Raw genomic sequence first — 17,810 nt, forward strand, 5'->3', positions numbered from 1 at the left:
TGGGCTATTTTTATTGCATCTGTCCAATCATAAGCCGCCTTATAAGTAAATGCGCCTTCAGTGTTTATAATCAGCGTGAAGCCCTGTCACCATAGAAACTAACAAGATAAGATTGATTCTGTGTTGTTGGAGTGGAAATTTAGTGAAGTTTTACCTCAAAAATTATACTTTTTAAAAGTAATAGGTATTATTTATGAAGAGTTATGGATTCTGAATATCTAAAACAGCATGTTGGTGAAGCTTTGGCCATTGGTTTGACAGAAATTGTTGAAAAAAGGCCAGTAGATCCTATCGAGTACTTGGCTTACTGGCTGAGAAAATACGTAGAAAATAGAGATTTTGAGCTCAAAGTAAGTATGAAAATACTATTTTTTTATGATTTTATATCATTACCAGTTCAGAAAAACTAAGATGTAATCTTTAATGCATCCATCTATGGATATCATTCGAATTAATAGTTTGTTTCGTAGTATTTTAAAGTCAAACCATACTTGCAGCACTCAACCAAGATTTATGCCTGTAAATGAAATTTGTTATTTCATTTTATTAGTCTGAGTTTTGATGTATCAATATTTTTTTATCAATCTAGAAAAAAGAGGAATTAGCTGCTCTTGAACTTGAGAGAACGGTTGCCAAGGATGAAAGGGAACGACAGATGAAAATGATGGAAGAAGCAGAGGTAATTGCACGACAAGAAGCATATGAAAAGGCAGCTCAAGAAGAAGTAGTTGTTGACACAGCACCAAGACCAATGCCGCCTGAAGTATCTGGGACACTACCGGCTGTTGCTGAAGGTGATGAGGAAGAAGACGAAAAACGTAAGTTATATGTCTGAATGTGTGTTCATGTGTGTGTCATTTCACTAGCATAAAGAGGGGGAGGGGGGGCACATGCTCCTCCAAAAAACTTGCTTTCTGCACCAACATTTAAATGATTCATGCAGGATTCCTGTGGATTTAATTATCTGTAGTTACAGAATGATACAGAAAAATGACAGGTAGTAAGAGCAGATTTCATAACAGCATGCCAAGGACTCACGGTATGGATTTTTCATGCTGTGTGACTAGATGAAAACCTTGCAAAATAAGCCTTTTAGTAGTTTTTGCCATATAGCACAGTCATGCACAGTGGGAAAAAGACAAAAAACAGTGTATGCATCAAACCAATCACTTGGTGTTGTGTTTCTACTTATCCAATTAAAATAGTTAGGATTATAACACCCACCCTGTTATGACACAGCAAATGATGTACTTTTGCCAATTTTACTTTATCTTGACTGACTGGAAGGGGAGCCTTGGGTCCTTGATGGTCCCGATGGACTGTTGATTGCCATGTCCAGCTATATTATTGATCTGAGTTTAGATTTCATCATCATTGAACTCTTGTCTTTATTCTGTGTAGGTAGAAGAAAAATGAAATAAGAGAAAAGATGACTAAATAGATAAATGTGATATCAATGTAAATGAAATCAAAATTAATGTATATAGTTACATTTATCAATGATGTTAGGGTTTCAAAAAATGAAAAGAAATAAACTGATAAACCCTTTCTTTAACGAGGGTGGCACTAAATAGCAAAAACTATGCTAATAAACTCGTGGCCCTGATCTTGCCTTAAAAGCAATAAAATATAATAAATACAGATTTGTTTTTCACTAATAAAGCCATCAAATTCTTGTAAGCACAAACTATGCTTCTAACAGTCAATTGTTCAATGGTATTGGGAATTGGTAACTTCAAATGAAAGGCAACTAGAAACAGATAGGAAAAACAAGACAGGAACATTACATAGGAAGATTTACCAACTGATAGTCTTGTCATGTATCACAGTGAGTATAATCCTAACTTGTTATTCTTAGCTTTATATCTTTAGACAGGCTAGATTTTTAAAAATTCCTTGAATTTTATTGCTTTGAATTATATTTTTTTGTCATTTTCAGACTTTCAATTGACATTTTTTTTGTATGTTCAGAGGAAGAAGCAAAGTCATCAGACACTGATGCCAAAACCAAAGACACAACTACAAAGGAAGAAGGTCAGTTACCAACACTAAGTGAAGAAGCTGAAAATGAAGAGAATACGAATGAGACTCCTCAAAAAGATGAACAAATAGAAAAACAGAAGAAACAAATGAAACAGAGAAACCCAAAACAGAAGCAGAGGAACCCAAGACAGATGCAGAGGAACCCAAAACAGAAGCAGAGGAATCCAAGACAGGAGCAGAGGAACCCAAGACAGATGCAGAGGAAACCAAGACAGATGCAGAGGAACCCAAGACAGATGCAGAGGAGGAAATACCCCAAAAACAATCAGAGGAGCCTAAGGCAGAAACAGAGGAACCAAAAACAGAAGCAGAGGAGAACAAACAAGAACAGCAAGAGGAAGAAAAGGAAGCTGCAGAAGGTAATATTGTTTTATACCTTTTTAGCAACAAACAGACACCTTAAACTTAAGGGGGCCTTTGATTTATCATGGCATAGGGGACATGGAGGAGAAGGAGGCTCAACAACTTTCTTGGGAGGATGGTTACAATAATTTTATTTGTTTTGAAAAATATAGGGATATAACAAAAAAAAAAAAAAAAAAAAAAAAAAAAAGAATTGGGAAGTGCAATGGGATCCAGTACTGGTATACATTAAAACAAACCCCAATGGTCTATAGAAATAGATGTTAACCCAAGTTAAATATTTATTTATTTTAGTCACATTTTTCCTTACATCTGTGGATTGCGTTTCTGTTTGTTCACAAACAAATTAGGTTTATTTATTCATTTATTTATTTTGGTTGCTTACAAGTTATCTTTGACTTTTCTTCAGGAGTCCAAGCTGATGGTGCAAATGCATCTGAAAAAGAAAGTGAAAATCCTGATGATACCACAGAAGCTGAGAAAGAATAATAAATATGAAATATGTAATATAGTGTACAAATTTGTACTTTCTTTGTCAATAGATGTTTAGTCATCAATAAATTATTCACATTACGATATTACAATTTCTCCATCATTTCAAAATTGCATTCTAAACATGTAAAATTTGTAGTCTCAGTTTCCAAGGTTCATACACTATGCTTGTCATGCGAGTATGAATAATGCCCATAAGTGAAAATGTAATCCATTCATTATTCTAATTTATCTTCCACTAGGACTTGCCTACTTAAGAATTGTCTTCTCAAGAATGAATGTTGTGTAACGTTTTTAATTCCTTATTACTTTCATCTGAAAAATGTATTCTAGGAGTGCATGTTCCCCAAGTTGACCTCTCTTGTCTCCCATGAAAGTATTTTATTTGAGCGAAGCATTCTTCATTAGCTTGTCTTGTTAGATCAACTAGAATGATGACTGTTTCATTGTTATTTATATCAAGGGATTTTGAGTCATGTGGTTGTACCTCAAGAATACACCACCGGCATGTATATATTTTTGTATTTTTTATGTAACCATGGAAACAAAAATATTATGTAGGTATAAATAAAGCAATATTCTATAATAATATTGTTTAGTTTTTCTATCAAAAACACAACATACCAGTTTAAAAGGAAGCCATTTCTTAAAATTTTGTCTAAGTGAAAACCGGAATTTTTTGCTATAAAGCATCCTAGATTTTGAATTCTTTGGTTCGGGCTTCCTGTGCATATTCCAGCGGTCTTCCACATGAACTACAACAAGATGGCTGCCGAAGGTGTCTTGTATTTATGTCTTTTTGCACAAGAACATGGGGACTTTAGAGTGCCGGTAAGTAGTGCTACATGTGTATCCTTATACCACTTGTTTGCATCCCTATGCTAATAGTTTATATCCCTCGTTAAATAAGACAAAAACGGGACTAAAGTGTACGGTGTTCTTGGATTCTGCATGACTTTATAGGCTAGACTCAAAAGCTCAGATGATTCTATTTATTCCATTTATGTGTTACTCATTTAGTCAGTGAATTGGGCAAGGCATCCAATTTCGTTTGCTTTCATTGAGATTTGTAGATCTTTTTAGTTGAATATATTCATCTTGAACCAAGTTTGTGCTATACCACAGGAGACCCAAAACGCTTATTTTTTTCCTACGTGAAAATCCATTCTTTTATATTGTGATTATTTTCTTATATAATTTATGTCATCTTTTACTGTGTCTAAATGTATATGTTTTACTGAAGTTCCCTTTTGAAAGCTCACTAAAATGACATTGCATATTTTAATTTATTTAATTCTCTTTATTTTGTTTTGTGTGTATAATTTATTTAAAACCAAGGAAGTGATATCCATATATTAATTGATCTGAGCCATACTGATTGGACTGATCAACATGTGACCAAGAGCTAGGCCAGGATCGGACAGGCCTATAAGTGGAAACCTTTCAGGCTGGACATTGTTCTGGTGATGGAATATTAGACCATGCATTAATTCATGCAGCCTTGTTATATATTTTGAGCCTTGTTTATGTATTTCAGTGGTTATAGACAAACAGAAACTCATTAAGGGGTTGAAATCTGTGACAGCCAATTCAATAATGATTGCTGTGATATATTTCTGTGGTATGATGTTCCAGAATATTCAAATATATTGTTGATGAATTTTGATCATTGTCAGAAAGTGATATGTATGTCCTCTTGCTTCAAACACACAGTAGATATCCTGTATTTTCCATTGACATTAATTCAGGAAATTTCTCTGAAGCCAGTGTGAATCATGATCATGATCATGAATCCAGATATATTCCAAATATGGTCAAAAATATAATTTGCATATTTGAATATTTATGAGAATGGTTACAGACTGTTACACATTTCACAGGTTTACCTATCCTGAGTATTTGTGGTTTCGGATGTATGGAATAAGCCTTGTCCCCCTTTCTTCCCCTCTCACACACATAGCTTGATCACACCAAACTCCAAAAACTGCCCTTAAAACACATCGGATGAATAAATAACACTCAAATTTCATGAACTGAATGACAAAACTTTATTTTGATGGCATTTTCAGGTTATCAAACCATCCCGTAATGAAAGAAATATTGGCGTAATCTTTGATTCTGTGATGTCAATGGTTCCTCATGTTAATAATATCTGTAAGACGTCGTTCTATCATTTGCGTAACATTGCTCGTATTCGTAAATTTATCTCCGTCCATACTACTGAAAGACTTGTCCATGCTTTTGTGACATCCAGGCTTGATAATTGTAATTCTCTTCTATATGGTTTACCTAATGCTCAAATTGATAAATTACGATATGTTTTGAACTCTGCTGCTCGTCTTGTAACTCTCTCCAAGAAGTATAATCACATCACTCCTGTCCTTTGTTCTCTGCATTGGCTTCCTGTGAAACATCGCATCAATTTTAAGATTCTACTCCTCACTTTCAAAGCACTTCATGGTCTGGCTCCTGTCTACTTGTCTGATCTCATAACTGTGTATAAACCTAAAAGAACTCTCCGCTCATCCAAGGAACTGCTTCTTGTTACTTGTCCGTACAATCTTAAATCTTATGGTTATCGTTGTTTTTCTGTGTCTGCTCCTGTTCTATGGAATTCACTACCGTCTCCTCTTAGAAACACTTCATGTCTAAAAACTTTTAAGAAAGACCTTAAGACTCATTTGTTTAAACTAGCTTTTGAATCATAATTTATATATATTTTACAGCGCTTAGAGCCGACTTGTATAGGCACTATATAAATCATATTATATTATTATTATTATTATTTAATTCTTAGGAAGTTTTTAGAAGATGTATTTTTGAGAAGCTGAAATCACTCCATAATTCAAAGTTTTATTAACGGCTTACATACACCATATATAGGAGACCATAGGGAACCCATACATCTGAAACCACAAATACTTATTGGTAAGCCTGTACACATTTCAACCACTTCATGAGTTAGCTGTTAAACTAATTAATCTATAGAACATTGTTATAAAGGCGTAAAGGCTTTATAGTCTGAAAAAAAATGAAATCAGGACCAGGTGTCAGTTTTCATTTTTATGGTAATTATGATTCATATATATATATAAATGCAGACATTAATGTGTAGAATCAGATGATTATATTTAATAGTAGTTAGCTAAGCAGCTTTATAAGGACATTCAATTTGCTAGGCAAAATGATAAGTTTAAAAACACAAATTAAAGTGAATCCAATTTCATCATGATATCATAATTACTTTTTAAACATAATTTCATAATCATAATAAATATAATCATAATTTCTAAAATCTAGCTTCTATTATTTCCATGCATGGAAAACTTCAGTGAATGATGGGCTGCAAGGCCATTTTATATTGGCTGCATGCTTTTTAAATGTCTCTCTTTCAAAACAAAGACTCATCCAAAAGGATTTTTTTATGCCTAGCATTAGATTGAGTTTTCATTCAATATAATAATTTAATACTAATTAAGCTGTTTTGAATCTTTGAAAATATCATAGTAGCTAAAAAAGGAACCCAATAAACAACTGTTGTGTATAATGGCCTGATCAATATGTGGCCAGTCAATGGGTTTGGTCTGAAAAACAAATTAGCTAACATGTTGCTATATACATTTCTACTCATGGCCAATTCAAATTTGAAATCATGTGGAAAATTTTGAAACAAAAGCAATTTATTATTTCCAGTTGTTTTGAATTGAGTGGCAATGTACTTAGAAACATGCGTACGCATGATTTGGTTTATTCTGTTGATCATGACCAGCAGTTATTTTGGGCTCTCAGGTTATTAATATTGCATCATGACTCGACATGTTGTATTTAGTATTATATTAATTTGAGTGCTAACATGCTGTAAATATAAGGGCTTGCATTAATAAGGATATCTAATAAAATAGCAATCCTGTCACATATAAATTAAATACGTAAAACATTTTTTAAATTCACTTCACAAGAGAATTAATTACAACCTTGCAGATCAGAGTGACATAAAAATGCATTTATAAGTAGTAAAAAAAGGAATCTCAGATTTAATGGACATGCAGAATGTGCCAGTTTTAATTTAGTGAGAAATGAAATATAAAATGCAGATTAAAGACATTCTTAGGTGGGAGAAATGTGACAGGACTTTAATTGTGTAAAATGTGTCAATTTTAGAGAGAAATAAAATATATATAGATTGAAGATGTCTTCATTGAATGGGAAGAAATGGATGGGAATTTATCTAGATTGTCAAAAATGGTTTTTGATGACGTAAAACCATCAGCAAAAGTAACCCTTAATTCTACTTGCCAGACTTCTAAAGCAGTCACTATGGATACAAAATGTGCACGTGTATATACCTAAATGGTGATGGTATTGGTAAAGGTGCACATATACATATATCTCACTATTCATTATCATCATGAGGGAAGTATGAGGTGATCTCCTTTGTTGACAGATCAGGGGTGGATCCAGGGGAGTGGTGCATGGAGTACACCCCCCTCCACCCTGATCAACTTTGTGCTCCAACTTTGAAGATAACCGCAAATGTTATCCCCACCCCTCCCTTGTTCAATTTTCATGGTCAGTGACACTACAGCAGCTTTGAAGATATCCTACACATAAATCTTCATTCTTTGAGGGGTCAATGTTTTTCTCATGTAGCTTTTGTTCTGGGGGGTGCGGGGCACTAATTCAGCCGTGGGAAAGAGGGTCAACCCACAAAATCAAACACGGAAATCATTTTGTGTTGGATATTTCCAAAATTGTGGGACAAAGTTGCTCTGAGGTAGGGAGTCCTTCCCCTAGTCTACCTCACAGCCACTACATATGCTGTCATGTGGCTGTGAGGGAGACTAGGGGTCCCCCGGATCCATCCCTGAAATCATAGATTTCCGGTTCAGACGTCAAACTTCTTATAAACCGAACCTAAGACCGCCTAATTATTAACCATTGTTTTCAATGCCTTCGGTTCATGAAAAGTTCGACGTCTGAACCGGGCCTTAAAAAAATCCCATTCCCTTCAATGGCTAAATCCCAGTCCCAGTACATGAAATCCCATTTTCCCAGCAAAAAAAGAAAAATTCCATCTCTCCTTCGTGATGACCCTCTGAATTGAACTGATCGCCACCGATAAAAAAGTTAGACTGGGGGAAATACTTCCGGCTGAGGTCAAGTGAAAAAGGAAGGAAGGAAAAACAGGCATGCAAGAAATCCCTCGTGCCTTTCACCTTCACGTCTAGAAATGTATTTGTCCGGATGTGACGCAGGCTAACCTATAGAAAACATGCGACGCCGGGGGAAGTGAGGGGGCGGAGCTGGTTTTCTGAATAAAGTTTTGGATTAAAAGTTTTTTAAACGTCCACAAAGCAGTAAAGAAGTTTTAGAAACCCCAGAAATGAAAATTAACCTACCACCGCTCGCACTGAAAATATAATAATTCCTTTTATTTTCATGTTACCCTTTTATAAATAGTGATCGTGAAGTCCAAATTCGTGATAATTAATAAAGAGTACATTTTATAAACAACATCTCAGTTTCCAAAGAAAATGAAAAATATCCCTCCAAAACGTTTGTGTCCCGAGGCGCAAAATTCACTCAGATATTATGGTATATGCCTTTGAAAAATTACTTAAGAAATAGTGCTTAGTAGTAGAAATAGAACTTATTACATTCCGATAGTTTACAGTTGTCTGAAGAAATATCTCTAGGCTTTTATGCATCATCCAGCACCTTGCGTAATGCTGTTCCTTTAGCCAATCCGATATATGGAATGCCATTCGTGAAGCTTGAAGATATATATAGCTAGGACCATATCAGAATTTCACCAGACTTGTCTTGCTGACTTTGAATTGTGGCAAGTGTCGTATAAAACTTTTAGCAGCGGATTAAGAGTCGGATTTTTTTAATTTGATAATATATAAATAAAGTAGTGTATATTTTCATAAATCATTTATGAAAACGCCCTCTAGTGTGATTTTCTATAAATTTCAAACGTTAATCATTTCAAGTTCAGTCCTTTACATACGTAAAAAGTTTGATCACATGGTTGGACTTTGAATCCTCAGTATAAGTGCTTGATTGCAAATTCCTTTGGATCCGGTTATTTCGTCCGTTGTTGAACGGTTTCCTTAATTTATTAGGAAACGGCAAATTCGAAGTAAATTTGCATCTTGCAAATAATAAATATTATTATTATTAACTGTATTAAAAGCGAAAATAATTAGATCTGACTCGGCAATCGTTAGTCTGTGAGTCCCAGCTAAGCAACTAGAAAAGGCTGTGTGCAGATTGGCTAATATACTACTATGCATCGTGAGGGGGAATCCCCGGCCGCGCTCACTGTCATGATGACTAAAAGCGCATTCATGCGTAAAATGGCAACAAAGGTGAAACGTCGTACGACTTTCATTCAGAAGCTTGTTCACTCGCAATGCGTGAAGGTGCGTTTACGTATACTCGATTTTGTACCTCCACGCATTTGATGCACATTTACGTACTCGAAGAAAAATTACTAAAAAGCTATTGGAAGACTATCATCTCCTAGCAGCGAAGAAAACAGAAATAATATTCTGAGTTTGCTGGATTGCAAGCGGACGAATATGAAGGTACGTACCTTGCGTATCAATAGTGAAATGCTAAACAATCTAACTACGTATTTCAAAGTTACTTGAAGTTTCAACGGCAATTTTTACTATACATGATATATACATCATGATTGCATTTGTATGGTGTTATTTGGTTGCTGGGACCACAAATAAGTCACTGCCTGATGCATCACGTTATCAGTGTTTCGTGCCAAATCTCGGCGGCCGTCATTTGAAAAATGTCGTACATCATATATAAAAGTTTTAAAAATCACTAAAAAACTATTTTTTCCCTACAGAAAATTTGGATTAACAGTTCCACTGAAGTGGTGAGTATACAGCGATCTTAATTTTTTAGCTTTTCGGTGTGTGTGAACATTAGACCTATATGGTGGCCGCCGTGGCGTAGTAAAAATACAACCATGTGTGTGTAACAGAAAACACATCCCAATCCCAAATCATGTTATTGTCGTACAATTTTCATCTGTACAAACTTTTAAACAAAGAATTAAAGATTATATATAAGTCATCTTCTCTTTTAAAGGGAACGAATTCAAGTCTGTCGATACATATGTTACAGTTAAGCGCGGGAAACTAAAAAACACTTTCAATCTACTATTCTGCCCTAATCTTCGAGATTTAACACACAACACACAATATGCATTGAGAATGTTGGTATATTAGTCGAGTAAGCGACAGTAATATATATATACACTCAGACTGCAGAATTAAAGATTATATATATAAGTCATCTTCTCTTTTAAAGGGAACGAATTCAAGTCTGTCGATACATATGTTACAGTTAAGCGCGGGAAACTAAAAAACACTTTCAATCTACTATTATATTCTCAGTCTTAGTTTCAAAACACTCAAAACTTAGGCTCTAACTTTCGTAGTTCAAAACCTAAATAGTTAAGCAGCAAATGATTTCTTTTCAACGAGTTTTTGAACTTTTCGAATTTCAACTGCGTCACCACGATTAGCTACTGACCGAAGCTAGTGACATGAGCCGGAAATGCCTGTGACGTCAATAGATCACAAGCTTCTCACCAGACCAGACTCGTGACTTTTGAATGACATTTTCTGAATGTTTTACATGTATAGGAATGTTAGATATCTGGAAAATATTAGAAATCCAAAAATACATATTTCTTCTCTTCTTTCATTTTCTTCTTGTTTACCAGGAATAATTCTTTTTGATCAAATAAACACAGAATCATACAAACATGAAAAAATTTTGACCTTTTTCTTTTTCTTTTTCAAATCTTTTTTAATTTTCTTTCTGTTTCTTGTTTTCATCTTATAATATTAGCAAAGTATTATAATCAAAACCATTTTGTTTTCCCTCTCAGGTTTATTTTTTAATTTAATTTCTTTTTTTACTCAGTTTTTGAAATGAAAATTATCCTAGGAAATATAGATAATAGGAAATGTATAGACTGTGTGGGCATTTCATTCATTCCATTTTTGTTTCAGTTTCTAAAAAGTGAAATGGTAAAACAAGACCCTTTTCTCTAAATTCACGAGATCAGATATCATGTATATGAGGATTCATAATACAGGAGTTTTCCGTTTTCCTTTTTTTTTGTTTCTTCTTTATTGGTTTTTGATATTTCGAACTTCCATGACGAGATCAGATATGGTAAATAGAGATTTACGATACGAGAGTTTGCTCTTTTTCGTTTTTAGGGACCAGTCATTATTTACAGGGAAGGGGGGGGGGGGCTGTTGGAAATGGGGGGGGGGGGGGGGGGGCAAAACATTTTGTGCACTAAAAAAGGAGGGCCAAAAAAATTGTGTAGGCCCAAAAATATTGTGTAATAGCAAATTTACTGATATTGGGGGGGGGGGGGTGGGGGCACTAAATTTGGAGTTCTCTATAGAAATCTGATGCTCAATTTTTTTTCGGTAAAGGGGGGACCCAAAAAAAATTGAGCATCACATTTCTCATTTTCTATTTCCACCAGCCCACCCCCCTCCCTTTATATCTGATCTTGTCATGGAAGTTCGAAATATCAAAAAGGAATAAAGAAGAAACAAAAAAAAAGGAAAACAGAAAACTCCTGTATTATGAATCCTCGTTTACATGATATCTGATCTCGTGAATTTAGAGAAAAGGGTCTTGTTTTACCATTTCACTTTTTAGAAACTGAAACGAAAATGGAATGAACGAAACGCCCACACATTGTAAGGGGATAGCTAATAAGGAATGACTAAATTTGTTTTAACAAAGGAATGTTAACTATGCACAAATGGATGCATTTTCCACTCAGAACACATGATTTCTAGGATATATACATGACTAGCAAAAACCAATAAATTATATTCTTCTTTCTTTTCCAGAGTTTGAAATTAAAATTATTCTTTTTCATAGTAAACTAGCCTCTGGCTGAAGCTTCACTTTCATTAAATTTTTATTAGTTTCATTATATAAGCTTTTATTTATATATAGCTAGTTCTTTTTCATAAGTATTGTCAAATTTTTTATTAATTACTTTTTATTGTCATTTCTTTCTAAGGTTATGCGGGCAGTTGTATTTCTTACACTGTGTGCCATGGCAGTAAGTGGAAAGATGAAATGCAAGCCAGATGAGGTAAAGATGTGTGCAAACAAGGACTGGCAAGAGTGTTTTTGCAGAAAGTGCTTGTCGTGCCCTCCAGGTTATGGACCAAATCGTCCATGTGGTGGAAGATATGTGAATGGTAGTACGATAATAAAGTGTATACCATGCATTAGTTTAAAAAATTATTCTCATGAGTATAGCATCGCCTCCTGTCAGCCATGCGTTCAGTGTGAGGGCAAAAAGACTCTGCAAGAATGTACAGCCAAAAGCAAGCGTATTTGTAGTACCATATGCCAAGAAGGGTACAGCATGAACTATGCTACAGATGAATGCTTACCAGACCCCTCATTCAAGACACCTCCTGGACAGAGCAGTACTACAGCAAAATGGACTACCACCCACTTGCCTAAGACTACTACTACTCAGCAACCTAGTAGCACCACCCCAATCCAACTCACCAAAACTCAAACAAAACCACATGGAACTACAAAATCTAGTACTCATCCTGACATTTCTGGAAGCAACTTGGAAAGCAATTCTGCAAACAACTCTGAAAGCAATTCTGCAAGCAACTCTGCAAGCAATCTTGTAAGCAATTCTGCAAGCGGTGATTCCAGCCATTCAAGGGATAACAAAATAATTATCCTATCAGTGTCCGGCATAACACTAGTGGTAGGTGTGGTGTGTTTCCTCAGGAACAGACAGATGTTTTGCTTCCGCCATGCCACTGGGAATCAAAATTCTGAGGAAATACCATTGTCTGATTATAAGGATTCTATATCTCCAAGATCTTCTCAAGAAATAGGTACATTTCATAATTAAAAGTCTTTGTTTTTTATCTTTAATCTTTATTGAGAATTTCTACTTCATTCCAAAGTGTCGTAAAGAAGGGTCGATCCAGACCGTCTATAAGTTAACATTTATGGTAATAAAACAGAGTTAGTAAGGCTGTGCATAAGAGTTAGTAAGGCTGCATGCATACAGGCGTATAAAAATTATTAGTCTATATTGCTGTAGCTATATGATAGAATGAATTCACGTAATCTCCTTTTTACATGCAAATGAGTTTAGGTAGTAAAATAGCATGCTAATGAATTTCGAGAACTTGCGATAACCAAAAGCATTGCATTCCAAAGTTAATGAACTTTAATACTGCAGTACTAATTTCAGTATTCCCAAATGTTTAAAGTCTGATCATTTCTAATCCATGATTAAAACCATTGATTTATATGGAACCGAGCTGTCTTTAGGTAAAATTATTTGTTTATATTTTAATATCCATGTGTATCAAAGAGTATTGTATGTCTCATTTGCATGCTATTTTACCCCTCAAACTCATTTGCATGTAAATTAAAAGGCACTTACGCTAAACCGTTCTAATAATTCAAATATACTGTGAATTTTTACAGTATCATGATGACATCATGATCACCTGATAAAATAAAATAATATTTTCACCAGAGGATAAGATAATTTAATAGCTACAAATACCACCTCTGATTATTTTCAAATTATTTATATTTTAAATGTTATTCCACAGTCCCATGGCCAGACAAGTTTCGTCTCAAAGATATAGTATCAGCTCTCCGTTCAAATATTGCCAACTACATTGTTGGCGAAGGCTTGACAATTGGACTTATCAATGGTTGGCGTGCCATTGGAGAAAAGGTGAAGTTAAATCCAAATGAATTAAAAGCAATCAGTGCTGCAGGACATTTAAAGACACATACAAATGAGGGTGAGCAACTACTGTTAAAGCTGGAAACTTGTCAGCCAGAGTTGACACTTACTGAATTTGTCAATATTCTAGAAAACCTTGGGAGGAAAGATGTGGTGAACTTGATAAAAGACCACTACAATAATGAAAACGAAGCAAACATTAATGCAAATCAAATAAGTGTTACCCCTCAAAATAGCCATCCTGAACCTGAATTTGTTTGAAAGTATGAGCATGCCAACTTGCAATATCAAATGCAAGAGACTGTTAATTCATACAAGTGGGTTCAAAAAATTAGGCATAGACATATTGTCTGATACACTTCAGAATGCAGCTCAAATTTAGGGCCTCCTGCACAGAACAATAGATTTCCAGTTCTCGAGAGATTGAAAATTCTTTTGGTGAATTTGACATTTATTGTTTTAGTAAATGCTTGATATTCCCTAAAGACATTATTATGCTCTTGCTGCAGGAAAAAGGACATTATTTGTATATATTATATGCACAAACTTACATTGAAAACCTTTTAAGAGCCCAGAAGCAATTTTTAAAAGTAAATAAATTAAGATAAGAACATGGATTTCTTCATTAGTTTAGACCAATATATATATAGAAGCTAAGGTACCATATAGAAACTAGCTACAGTATAACCCTGTTAATAAGGACACCGTTGGGACGGACAAAACTGTCCTTATTAACAGGGTGTCCTTATTAAGCGAGGTGTAAAAAAAACAGCTGAAAATACATTTTTAACCGTTTGTTTTTACTCTGCTGTAAACCTTGAGCTACAATGTTCAATACAACAGCCTGAACTGAAACAAAAAGTACAAGCACTACATCATTTCTATACTGTGCTGTATAATTTCCGATTGCGAGCTCTGTCTATTTGATTATGCTGTAATATTTAGTAAAATCTACTGCAATAATGGTCAGTTGATACGCAATAACTGACAATATAATCCGTATTAATTCGATATATCAATGAAAAAATTCAGTAAAGACGTCTTTAAATTTCAAGTGTCCTTAATATGGGGTTGATTTTGTATGGAAACTGTCATTTAGGTCCTAGAAAAGTGTCCTTTGTACTTATTAACGGGTGTAGTGTAAATATTATAAATATTATAAATAATAAGTTAATATTTTAAAAAAGCAAGTATACATATAGTCAATAAATTAATCATGCAATGTTGTTAATTTATTGTTTAATATATAGAACCAATATTGTAATCTTTATGGCTTGATGCACCAAGAATAAAGATCAAAGATATGATTGTATATAAGTTATTTCAAAAATGGACATTGGAGCCAAAGGCAACAGGAGGTGATCAGTGATATTAATTCTATAGGTTTTTCAAGATCAAAGAATAGCTGGAATGACTCATGTTTCTGCTTCTTATTCTCGTCATTCTAGGCACACAAAAAAGATGTAAGCTCATAATATTCTTTAATTTCCATCTTAGAATGACCTAGCTATCACCTGCTATTTCCTACATCTCCTCTCTGACGATAACCTTCTTTGATATATAGGTATAGAAAAGATTTTAAACTCATATGACATGACAACATTCTGCAGGCCAGTATTTATATGCTAAGCAGTAATAATTTTTTTGTCTAAAAAGAAAACACTTGAATTATAAATGTCCAAGAAAACCATATTTTATAGGGAGGGATATTTATAAGGTGTCTATAATTAAGACTCCATCAGTTTGTAGTCATTTTATTACATCTGCAGGATATACTAATAGTCAATAAGACAGAATAAGTGCTTGCTAAATCTAGCAACATACGAATTGTTAGGGTGAAGTCACTAAACCTGTGAAATAAAAATTGCTTGTTAAAGTGTAATAGTCCAATAATAGACACAAAAGAAAACAATGGAATTAGGGTCTACTATATATTAAAGTGTATTAGTCTAATATCTATTGCACAGGTTTAGTGACTTCACTGTAATGAATTAAAGAATTCAAAGTACTGTATCTTCATCAACAGTCTATATATATATATACTTCTTTCAATAATAGACCAAATCCATGGTGTAACGATGTTTTCCCAATTTAGGCAAAACAAACCCCTTGAGGAATGATTACCTATTGTGTTGAAACTCTTGTCTGATGTTATCCCATGACTCCCTTAGGATACTTACAAAGTTTTTGAAGAGTAAAAACAAACAAAAATTGAATCAGACCTTAGAGGTTTGTCATGCACTGAGTTGGGAAAACATTGTGACACATGGATTAGGTCCTAAGAGCTATAGTCACCAAAAAGTTGAGACCACTGAAAAAAATAGGAAACAAAACAAAAACTGACTTTATTGAATTTAGTATTTTATATGTACCAACTACAGCTGAATAGATAGTACCCTGCAAGCAGAGGGATTTTTTTAAAACCCCTCTGCTCGCAGGGTAAATATATAGGTGCTAACAAAGTAAAGTTAGTATTGTTTTCAAACACTTAGGCCCATGCAGTCCACAAGTCGAACTTTTGCCAAGTGAAATGTTTTGTAAACAACGGATATTATTCAGCTAATGTGTAAAAACCAAACAGTTTGATGTACATATACTGTAGATATATATATAGTGGGATATGTCATTCTTATGAACACTGACATTGCGATGCTAAAAATAATCTGCCAACCTGCCAAAAATATTACTGACCATTCAAATGACAATTTTAGTCCAGTTGCTCATAATATTGTACATATCCACCAATAGATATACATGTATATAATAATTATAATGCACTAAAGTGTAAGACAATAAGAAATAAACCCCTGAAAAATTAATATCTGTCTGTTTCTTTGACTACATATCTAAATTTATGAGATTATAAAAACTGTAAATTAATCTAATATTCTAGACACTTTGGGACTGTTCACAAATTATATCTAACAGAGGGCGTTTGGGTGTGAAAAGAGATTGGTATGCCCAAGTTTTGGGACCCTTTGTTTATATGTATTTCCAACATTTTGAAGTCTCTCTTTAAGTCTTATTTCTATATATTGGCAATGTGCCTGTAATGTTACCATACCCTAGGATGCCCTTTCTCACCCTATATGCCACAAGACTCCAACTCAGCTCAGCTTTCACAAGCATGGACAAAACTGGACAGTCTACAATGCTGGCAACAAAGTGTTCCATCATTAGAATTAATGGCATCCAAAGGTAGAACCTAGAGTAGCATTGCAAGAATGTCATATAACTCATTAATTTTTAAAAACACTAATTTTCTGGGTACCAAAATCAAGGCAGGGGTGTAGCCTGTAGCCCAGATATTGCCTTTTGGGGGGAGGGGCAAAACCTGTGGCCAACCCAAAAAATGGCATCAAATGGCCAACTAGCCTCCCTTGCATCTAGTGGGGGACAGATGGGAACTGAAAGCTAGTGTGCCTCATAGCAGCTGTAAAGGAGGCGAATGGCCAACAGGATAGGGGGAGGGGGCTAGGCCCAGACAGCCTCTACAATGCCATTTTCTCTCTCACACATCCCCCTTAACAAATAATGAATGGCCCCTTTATACATTCATTTGGGACCATATAAACTTACTGAAATATGTATAGCTTGCTATGTTGATATGTGAATATAAGCTTACATACCTGGGCCACTCTGGGCCACTGCAATGGATATCATGTACAATCCTGACGTTACAGGAAAATAGGGCTTACCATAAACCACGAAACGAAACGAAACGAAACAATAAAATTCGAAACGAAGATTTCGCATTTTACAGATGTAAAGAACAGTGTAAACTTTCCATGTACCAAAAGCCACAAATTTATAAACTATATTGAAATACTTCAACTCGTGTTGTTGTGGCGCCATTTTGAATGCACAGGGACCCCAATCGAATCATAATATATGACACCAGAGAAAAAAATTTAGAAGAATACACCACCGGCATGTATATATTTTTGTATTTTTTATGTAACCATGGAAACAAGGAAACAAAAAAATCGTGTAAACAAAAATATTATGTAGGTATAAATAAAGCAATATTCTATAATAATATTGTTTAGTTTTTCTATCAAAAACACAACATACCAGTTTAAAAGGAAGCCATTTC

The 17,810-nt window shown here is 34.5% G+C and overlaps 2 protein-coding genes and 1 long non-coding RNA gene across 3 annotated transcripts; 2 read left to right on the forward strand and 1 right to left on the reverse strand.

The window, feature by feature from the left end:
* The first annotated feature begins 116 nt into the window (after positions 1–116).
* Positions 117–3,487, forward strand: LOC116290434 (uncharacterized). Its single transcript, XM_031697465.2, has 4 exons — positions 117–350; positions 590–818; positions 1,972–2,402; positions 2,816–3,487. Exons 1-4 carry the CDS (start codon positions 204–206, stop codon positions 2,954–2,956), a joined length of 948 nt encoding a protein of 315 aa, XP_031553325.2. The 5' UTR covers positions 117–203; the 3' UTR covers positions 2,957–3,487.
* Positions 3,488–9,282: 5,795 nt separating this feature from the next.
* Positions 9,283–16,533, forward strand: LOC116290407 (uncharacterized). Its single transcript, XM_031697430.2, has 4 exons — positions 9,283–9,491; positions 9,770–9,799; positions 11,990–12,839; positions 13,575–16,533. The coding sequence occupies exons 1-4, from the start codon at positions 9,486–9,488 to the stop codon at positions 13,973–13,975; spliced, it is 1,287 nt and encodes a 428-aa protein (XP_031553290.1). The 5' UTR covers positions 9,283–9,485; the 3' UTR covers positions 13,976–16,533.
* On the reverse strand, positions 15,453–17,593 carry LOC116290408 (uncharacterized). Its single transcript, XR_004196457.2, has 2 exons — positions 17,344–17,593; positions 15,453–16,919 (listed from the first exon to the last, which is right to left on the reverse strand). It is a non-coding gene; the product is annotated as an uncharacterized LOC116290408 (long non-coding RNA).
* Between the last annotated feature and the right edge of the window lie 217 nt (positions 17,594–17,810).

This window comes from Actinia tenebrosa, unplaced genomic scaffold (assembly GCF_029948245.1).
Source record: "Actinia tenebrosa isolate PJP-AT-01 unplaced genomic scaffold, QUT_ActTen_1.0 PGA_scaffold13__45_contigs__length_12533684, whole genome shotgun sequence".
NCBI classification, from domain to species: Eukaryota; Metazoa; Cnidaria; class Anthozoa; order Actiniaria; family Actiniidae; genus Actinia; species Actinia tenebrosa.

What these genes read in the sequence shown, in the direction of transcription:
- LOC116290407 (XM_031697430.2), top strand. An exon ending in TTAACAGTTCCACTGAAGTG is followed by an intron (nt 9,800 to 11,989) that starts GTGAGTATACAG and finishes TTTCTTTCTAAG; the next exon opens with GTTATGCGGGCAGTTGTATT. An exon ending in AAGATCTTCTCAAGAAATAG is followed by an intron (nt 12,840 to 13,574) that starts GTACATTTCATA and finishes GTTATTCCACAG; the next exon opens with TCCCATGGCCAGACAAGTTT.
- LOC116290434 (XM_031697465.2), top strand. Translation starts at nt 204, where the DNA reads ATGGATTCTGAATATCTAAAACAGCATGTTGGTGAAGCTTTGGCCATT. An exon ending in ATAGAGATTTTGAGCTCAAA is followed by an intron (nt 351 to 589) that starts GTAAGTATGAAA and finishes TTATCAATCTAG; the next exon opens with AAAAAAGAGGAATTAGCTGC. An exon ending in AGAAAAGGAAGCTGCAGAAG is followed by an intron (nt 2,403 to 2,815) that starts GTAATATTGTTT and finishes ACTTTTCTTCAG; the next exon opens with GAGTCCAAGCTGATGGTGCA.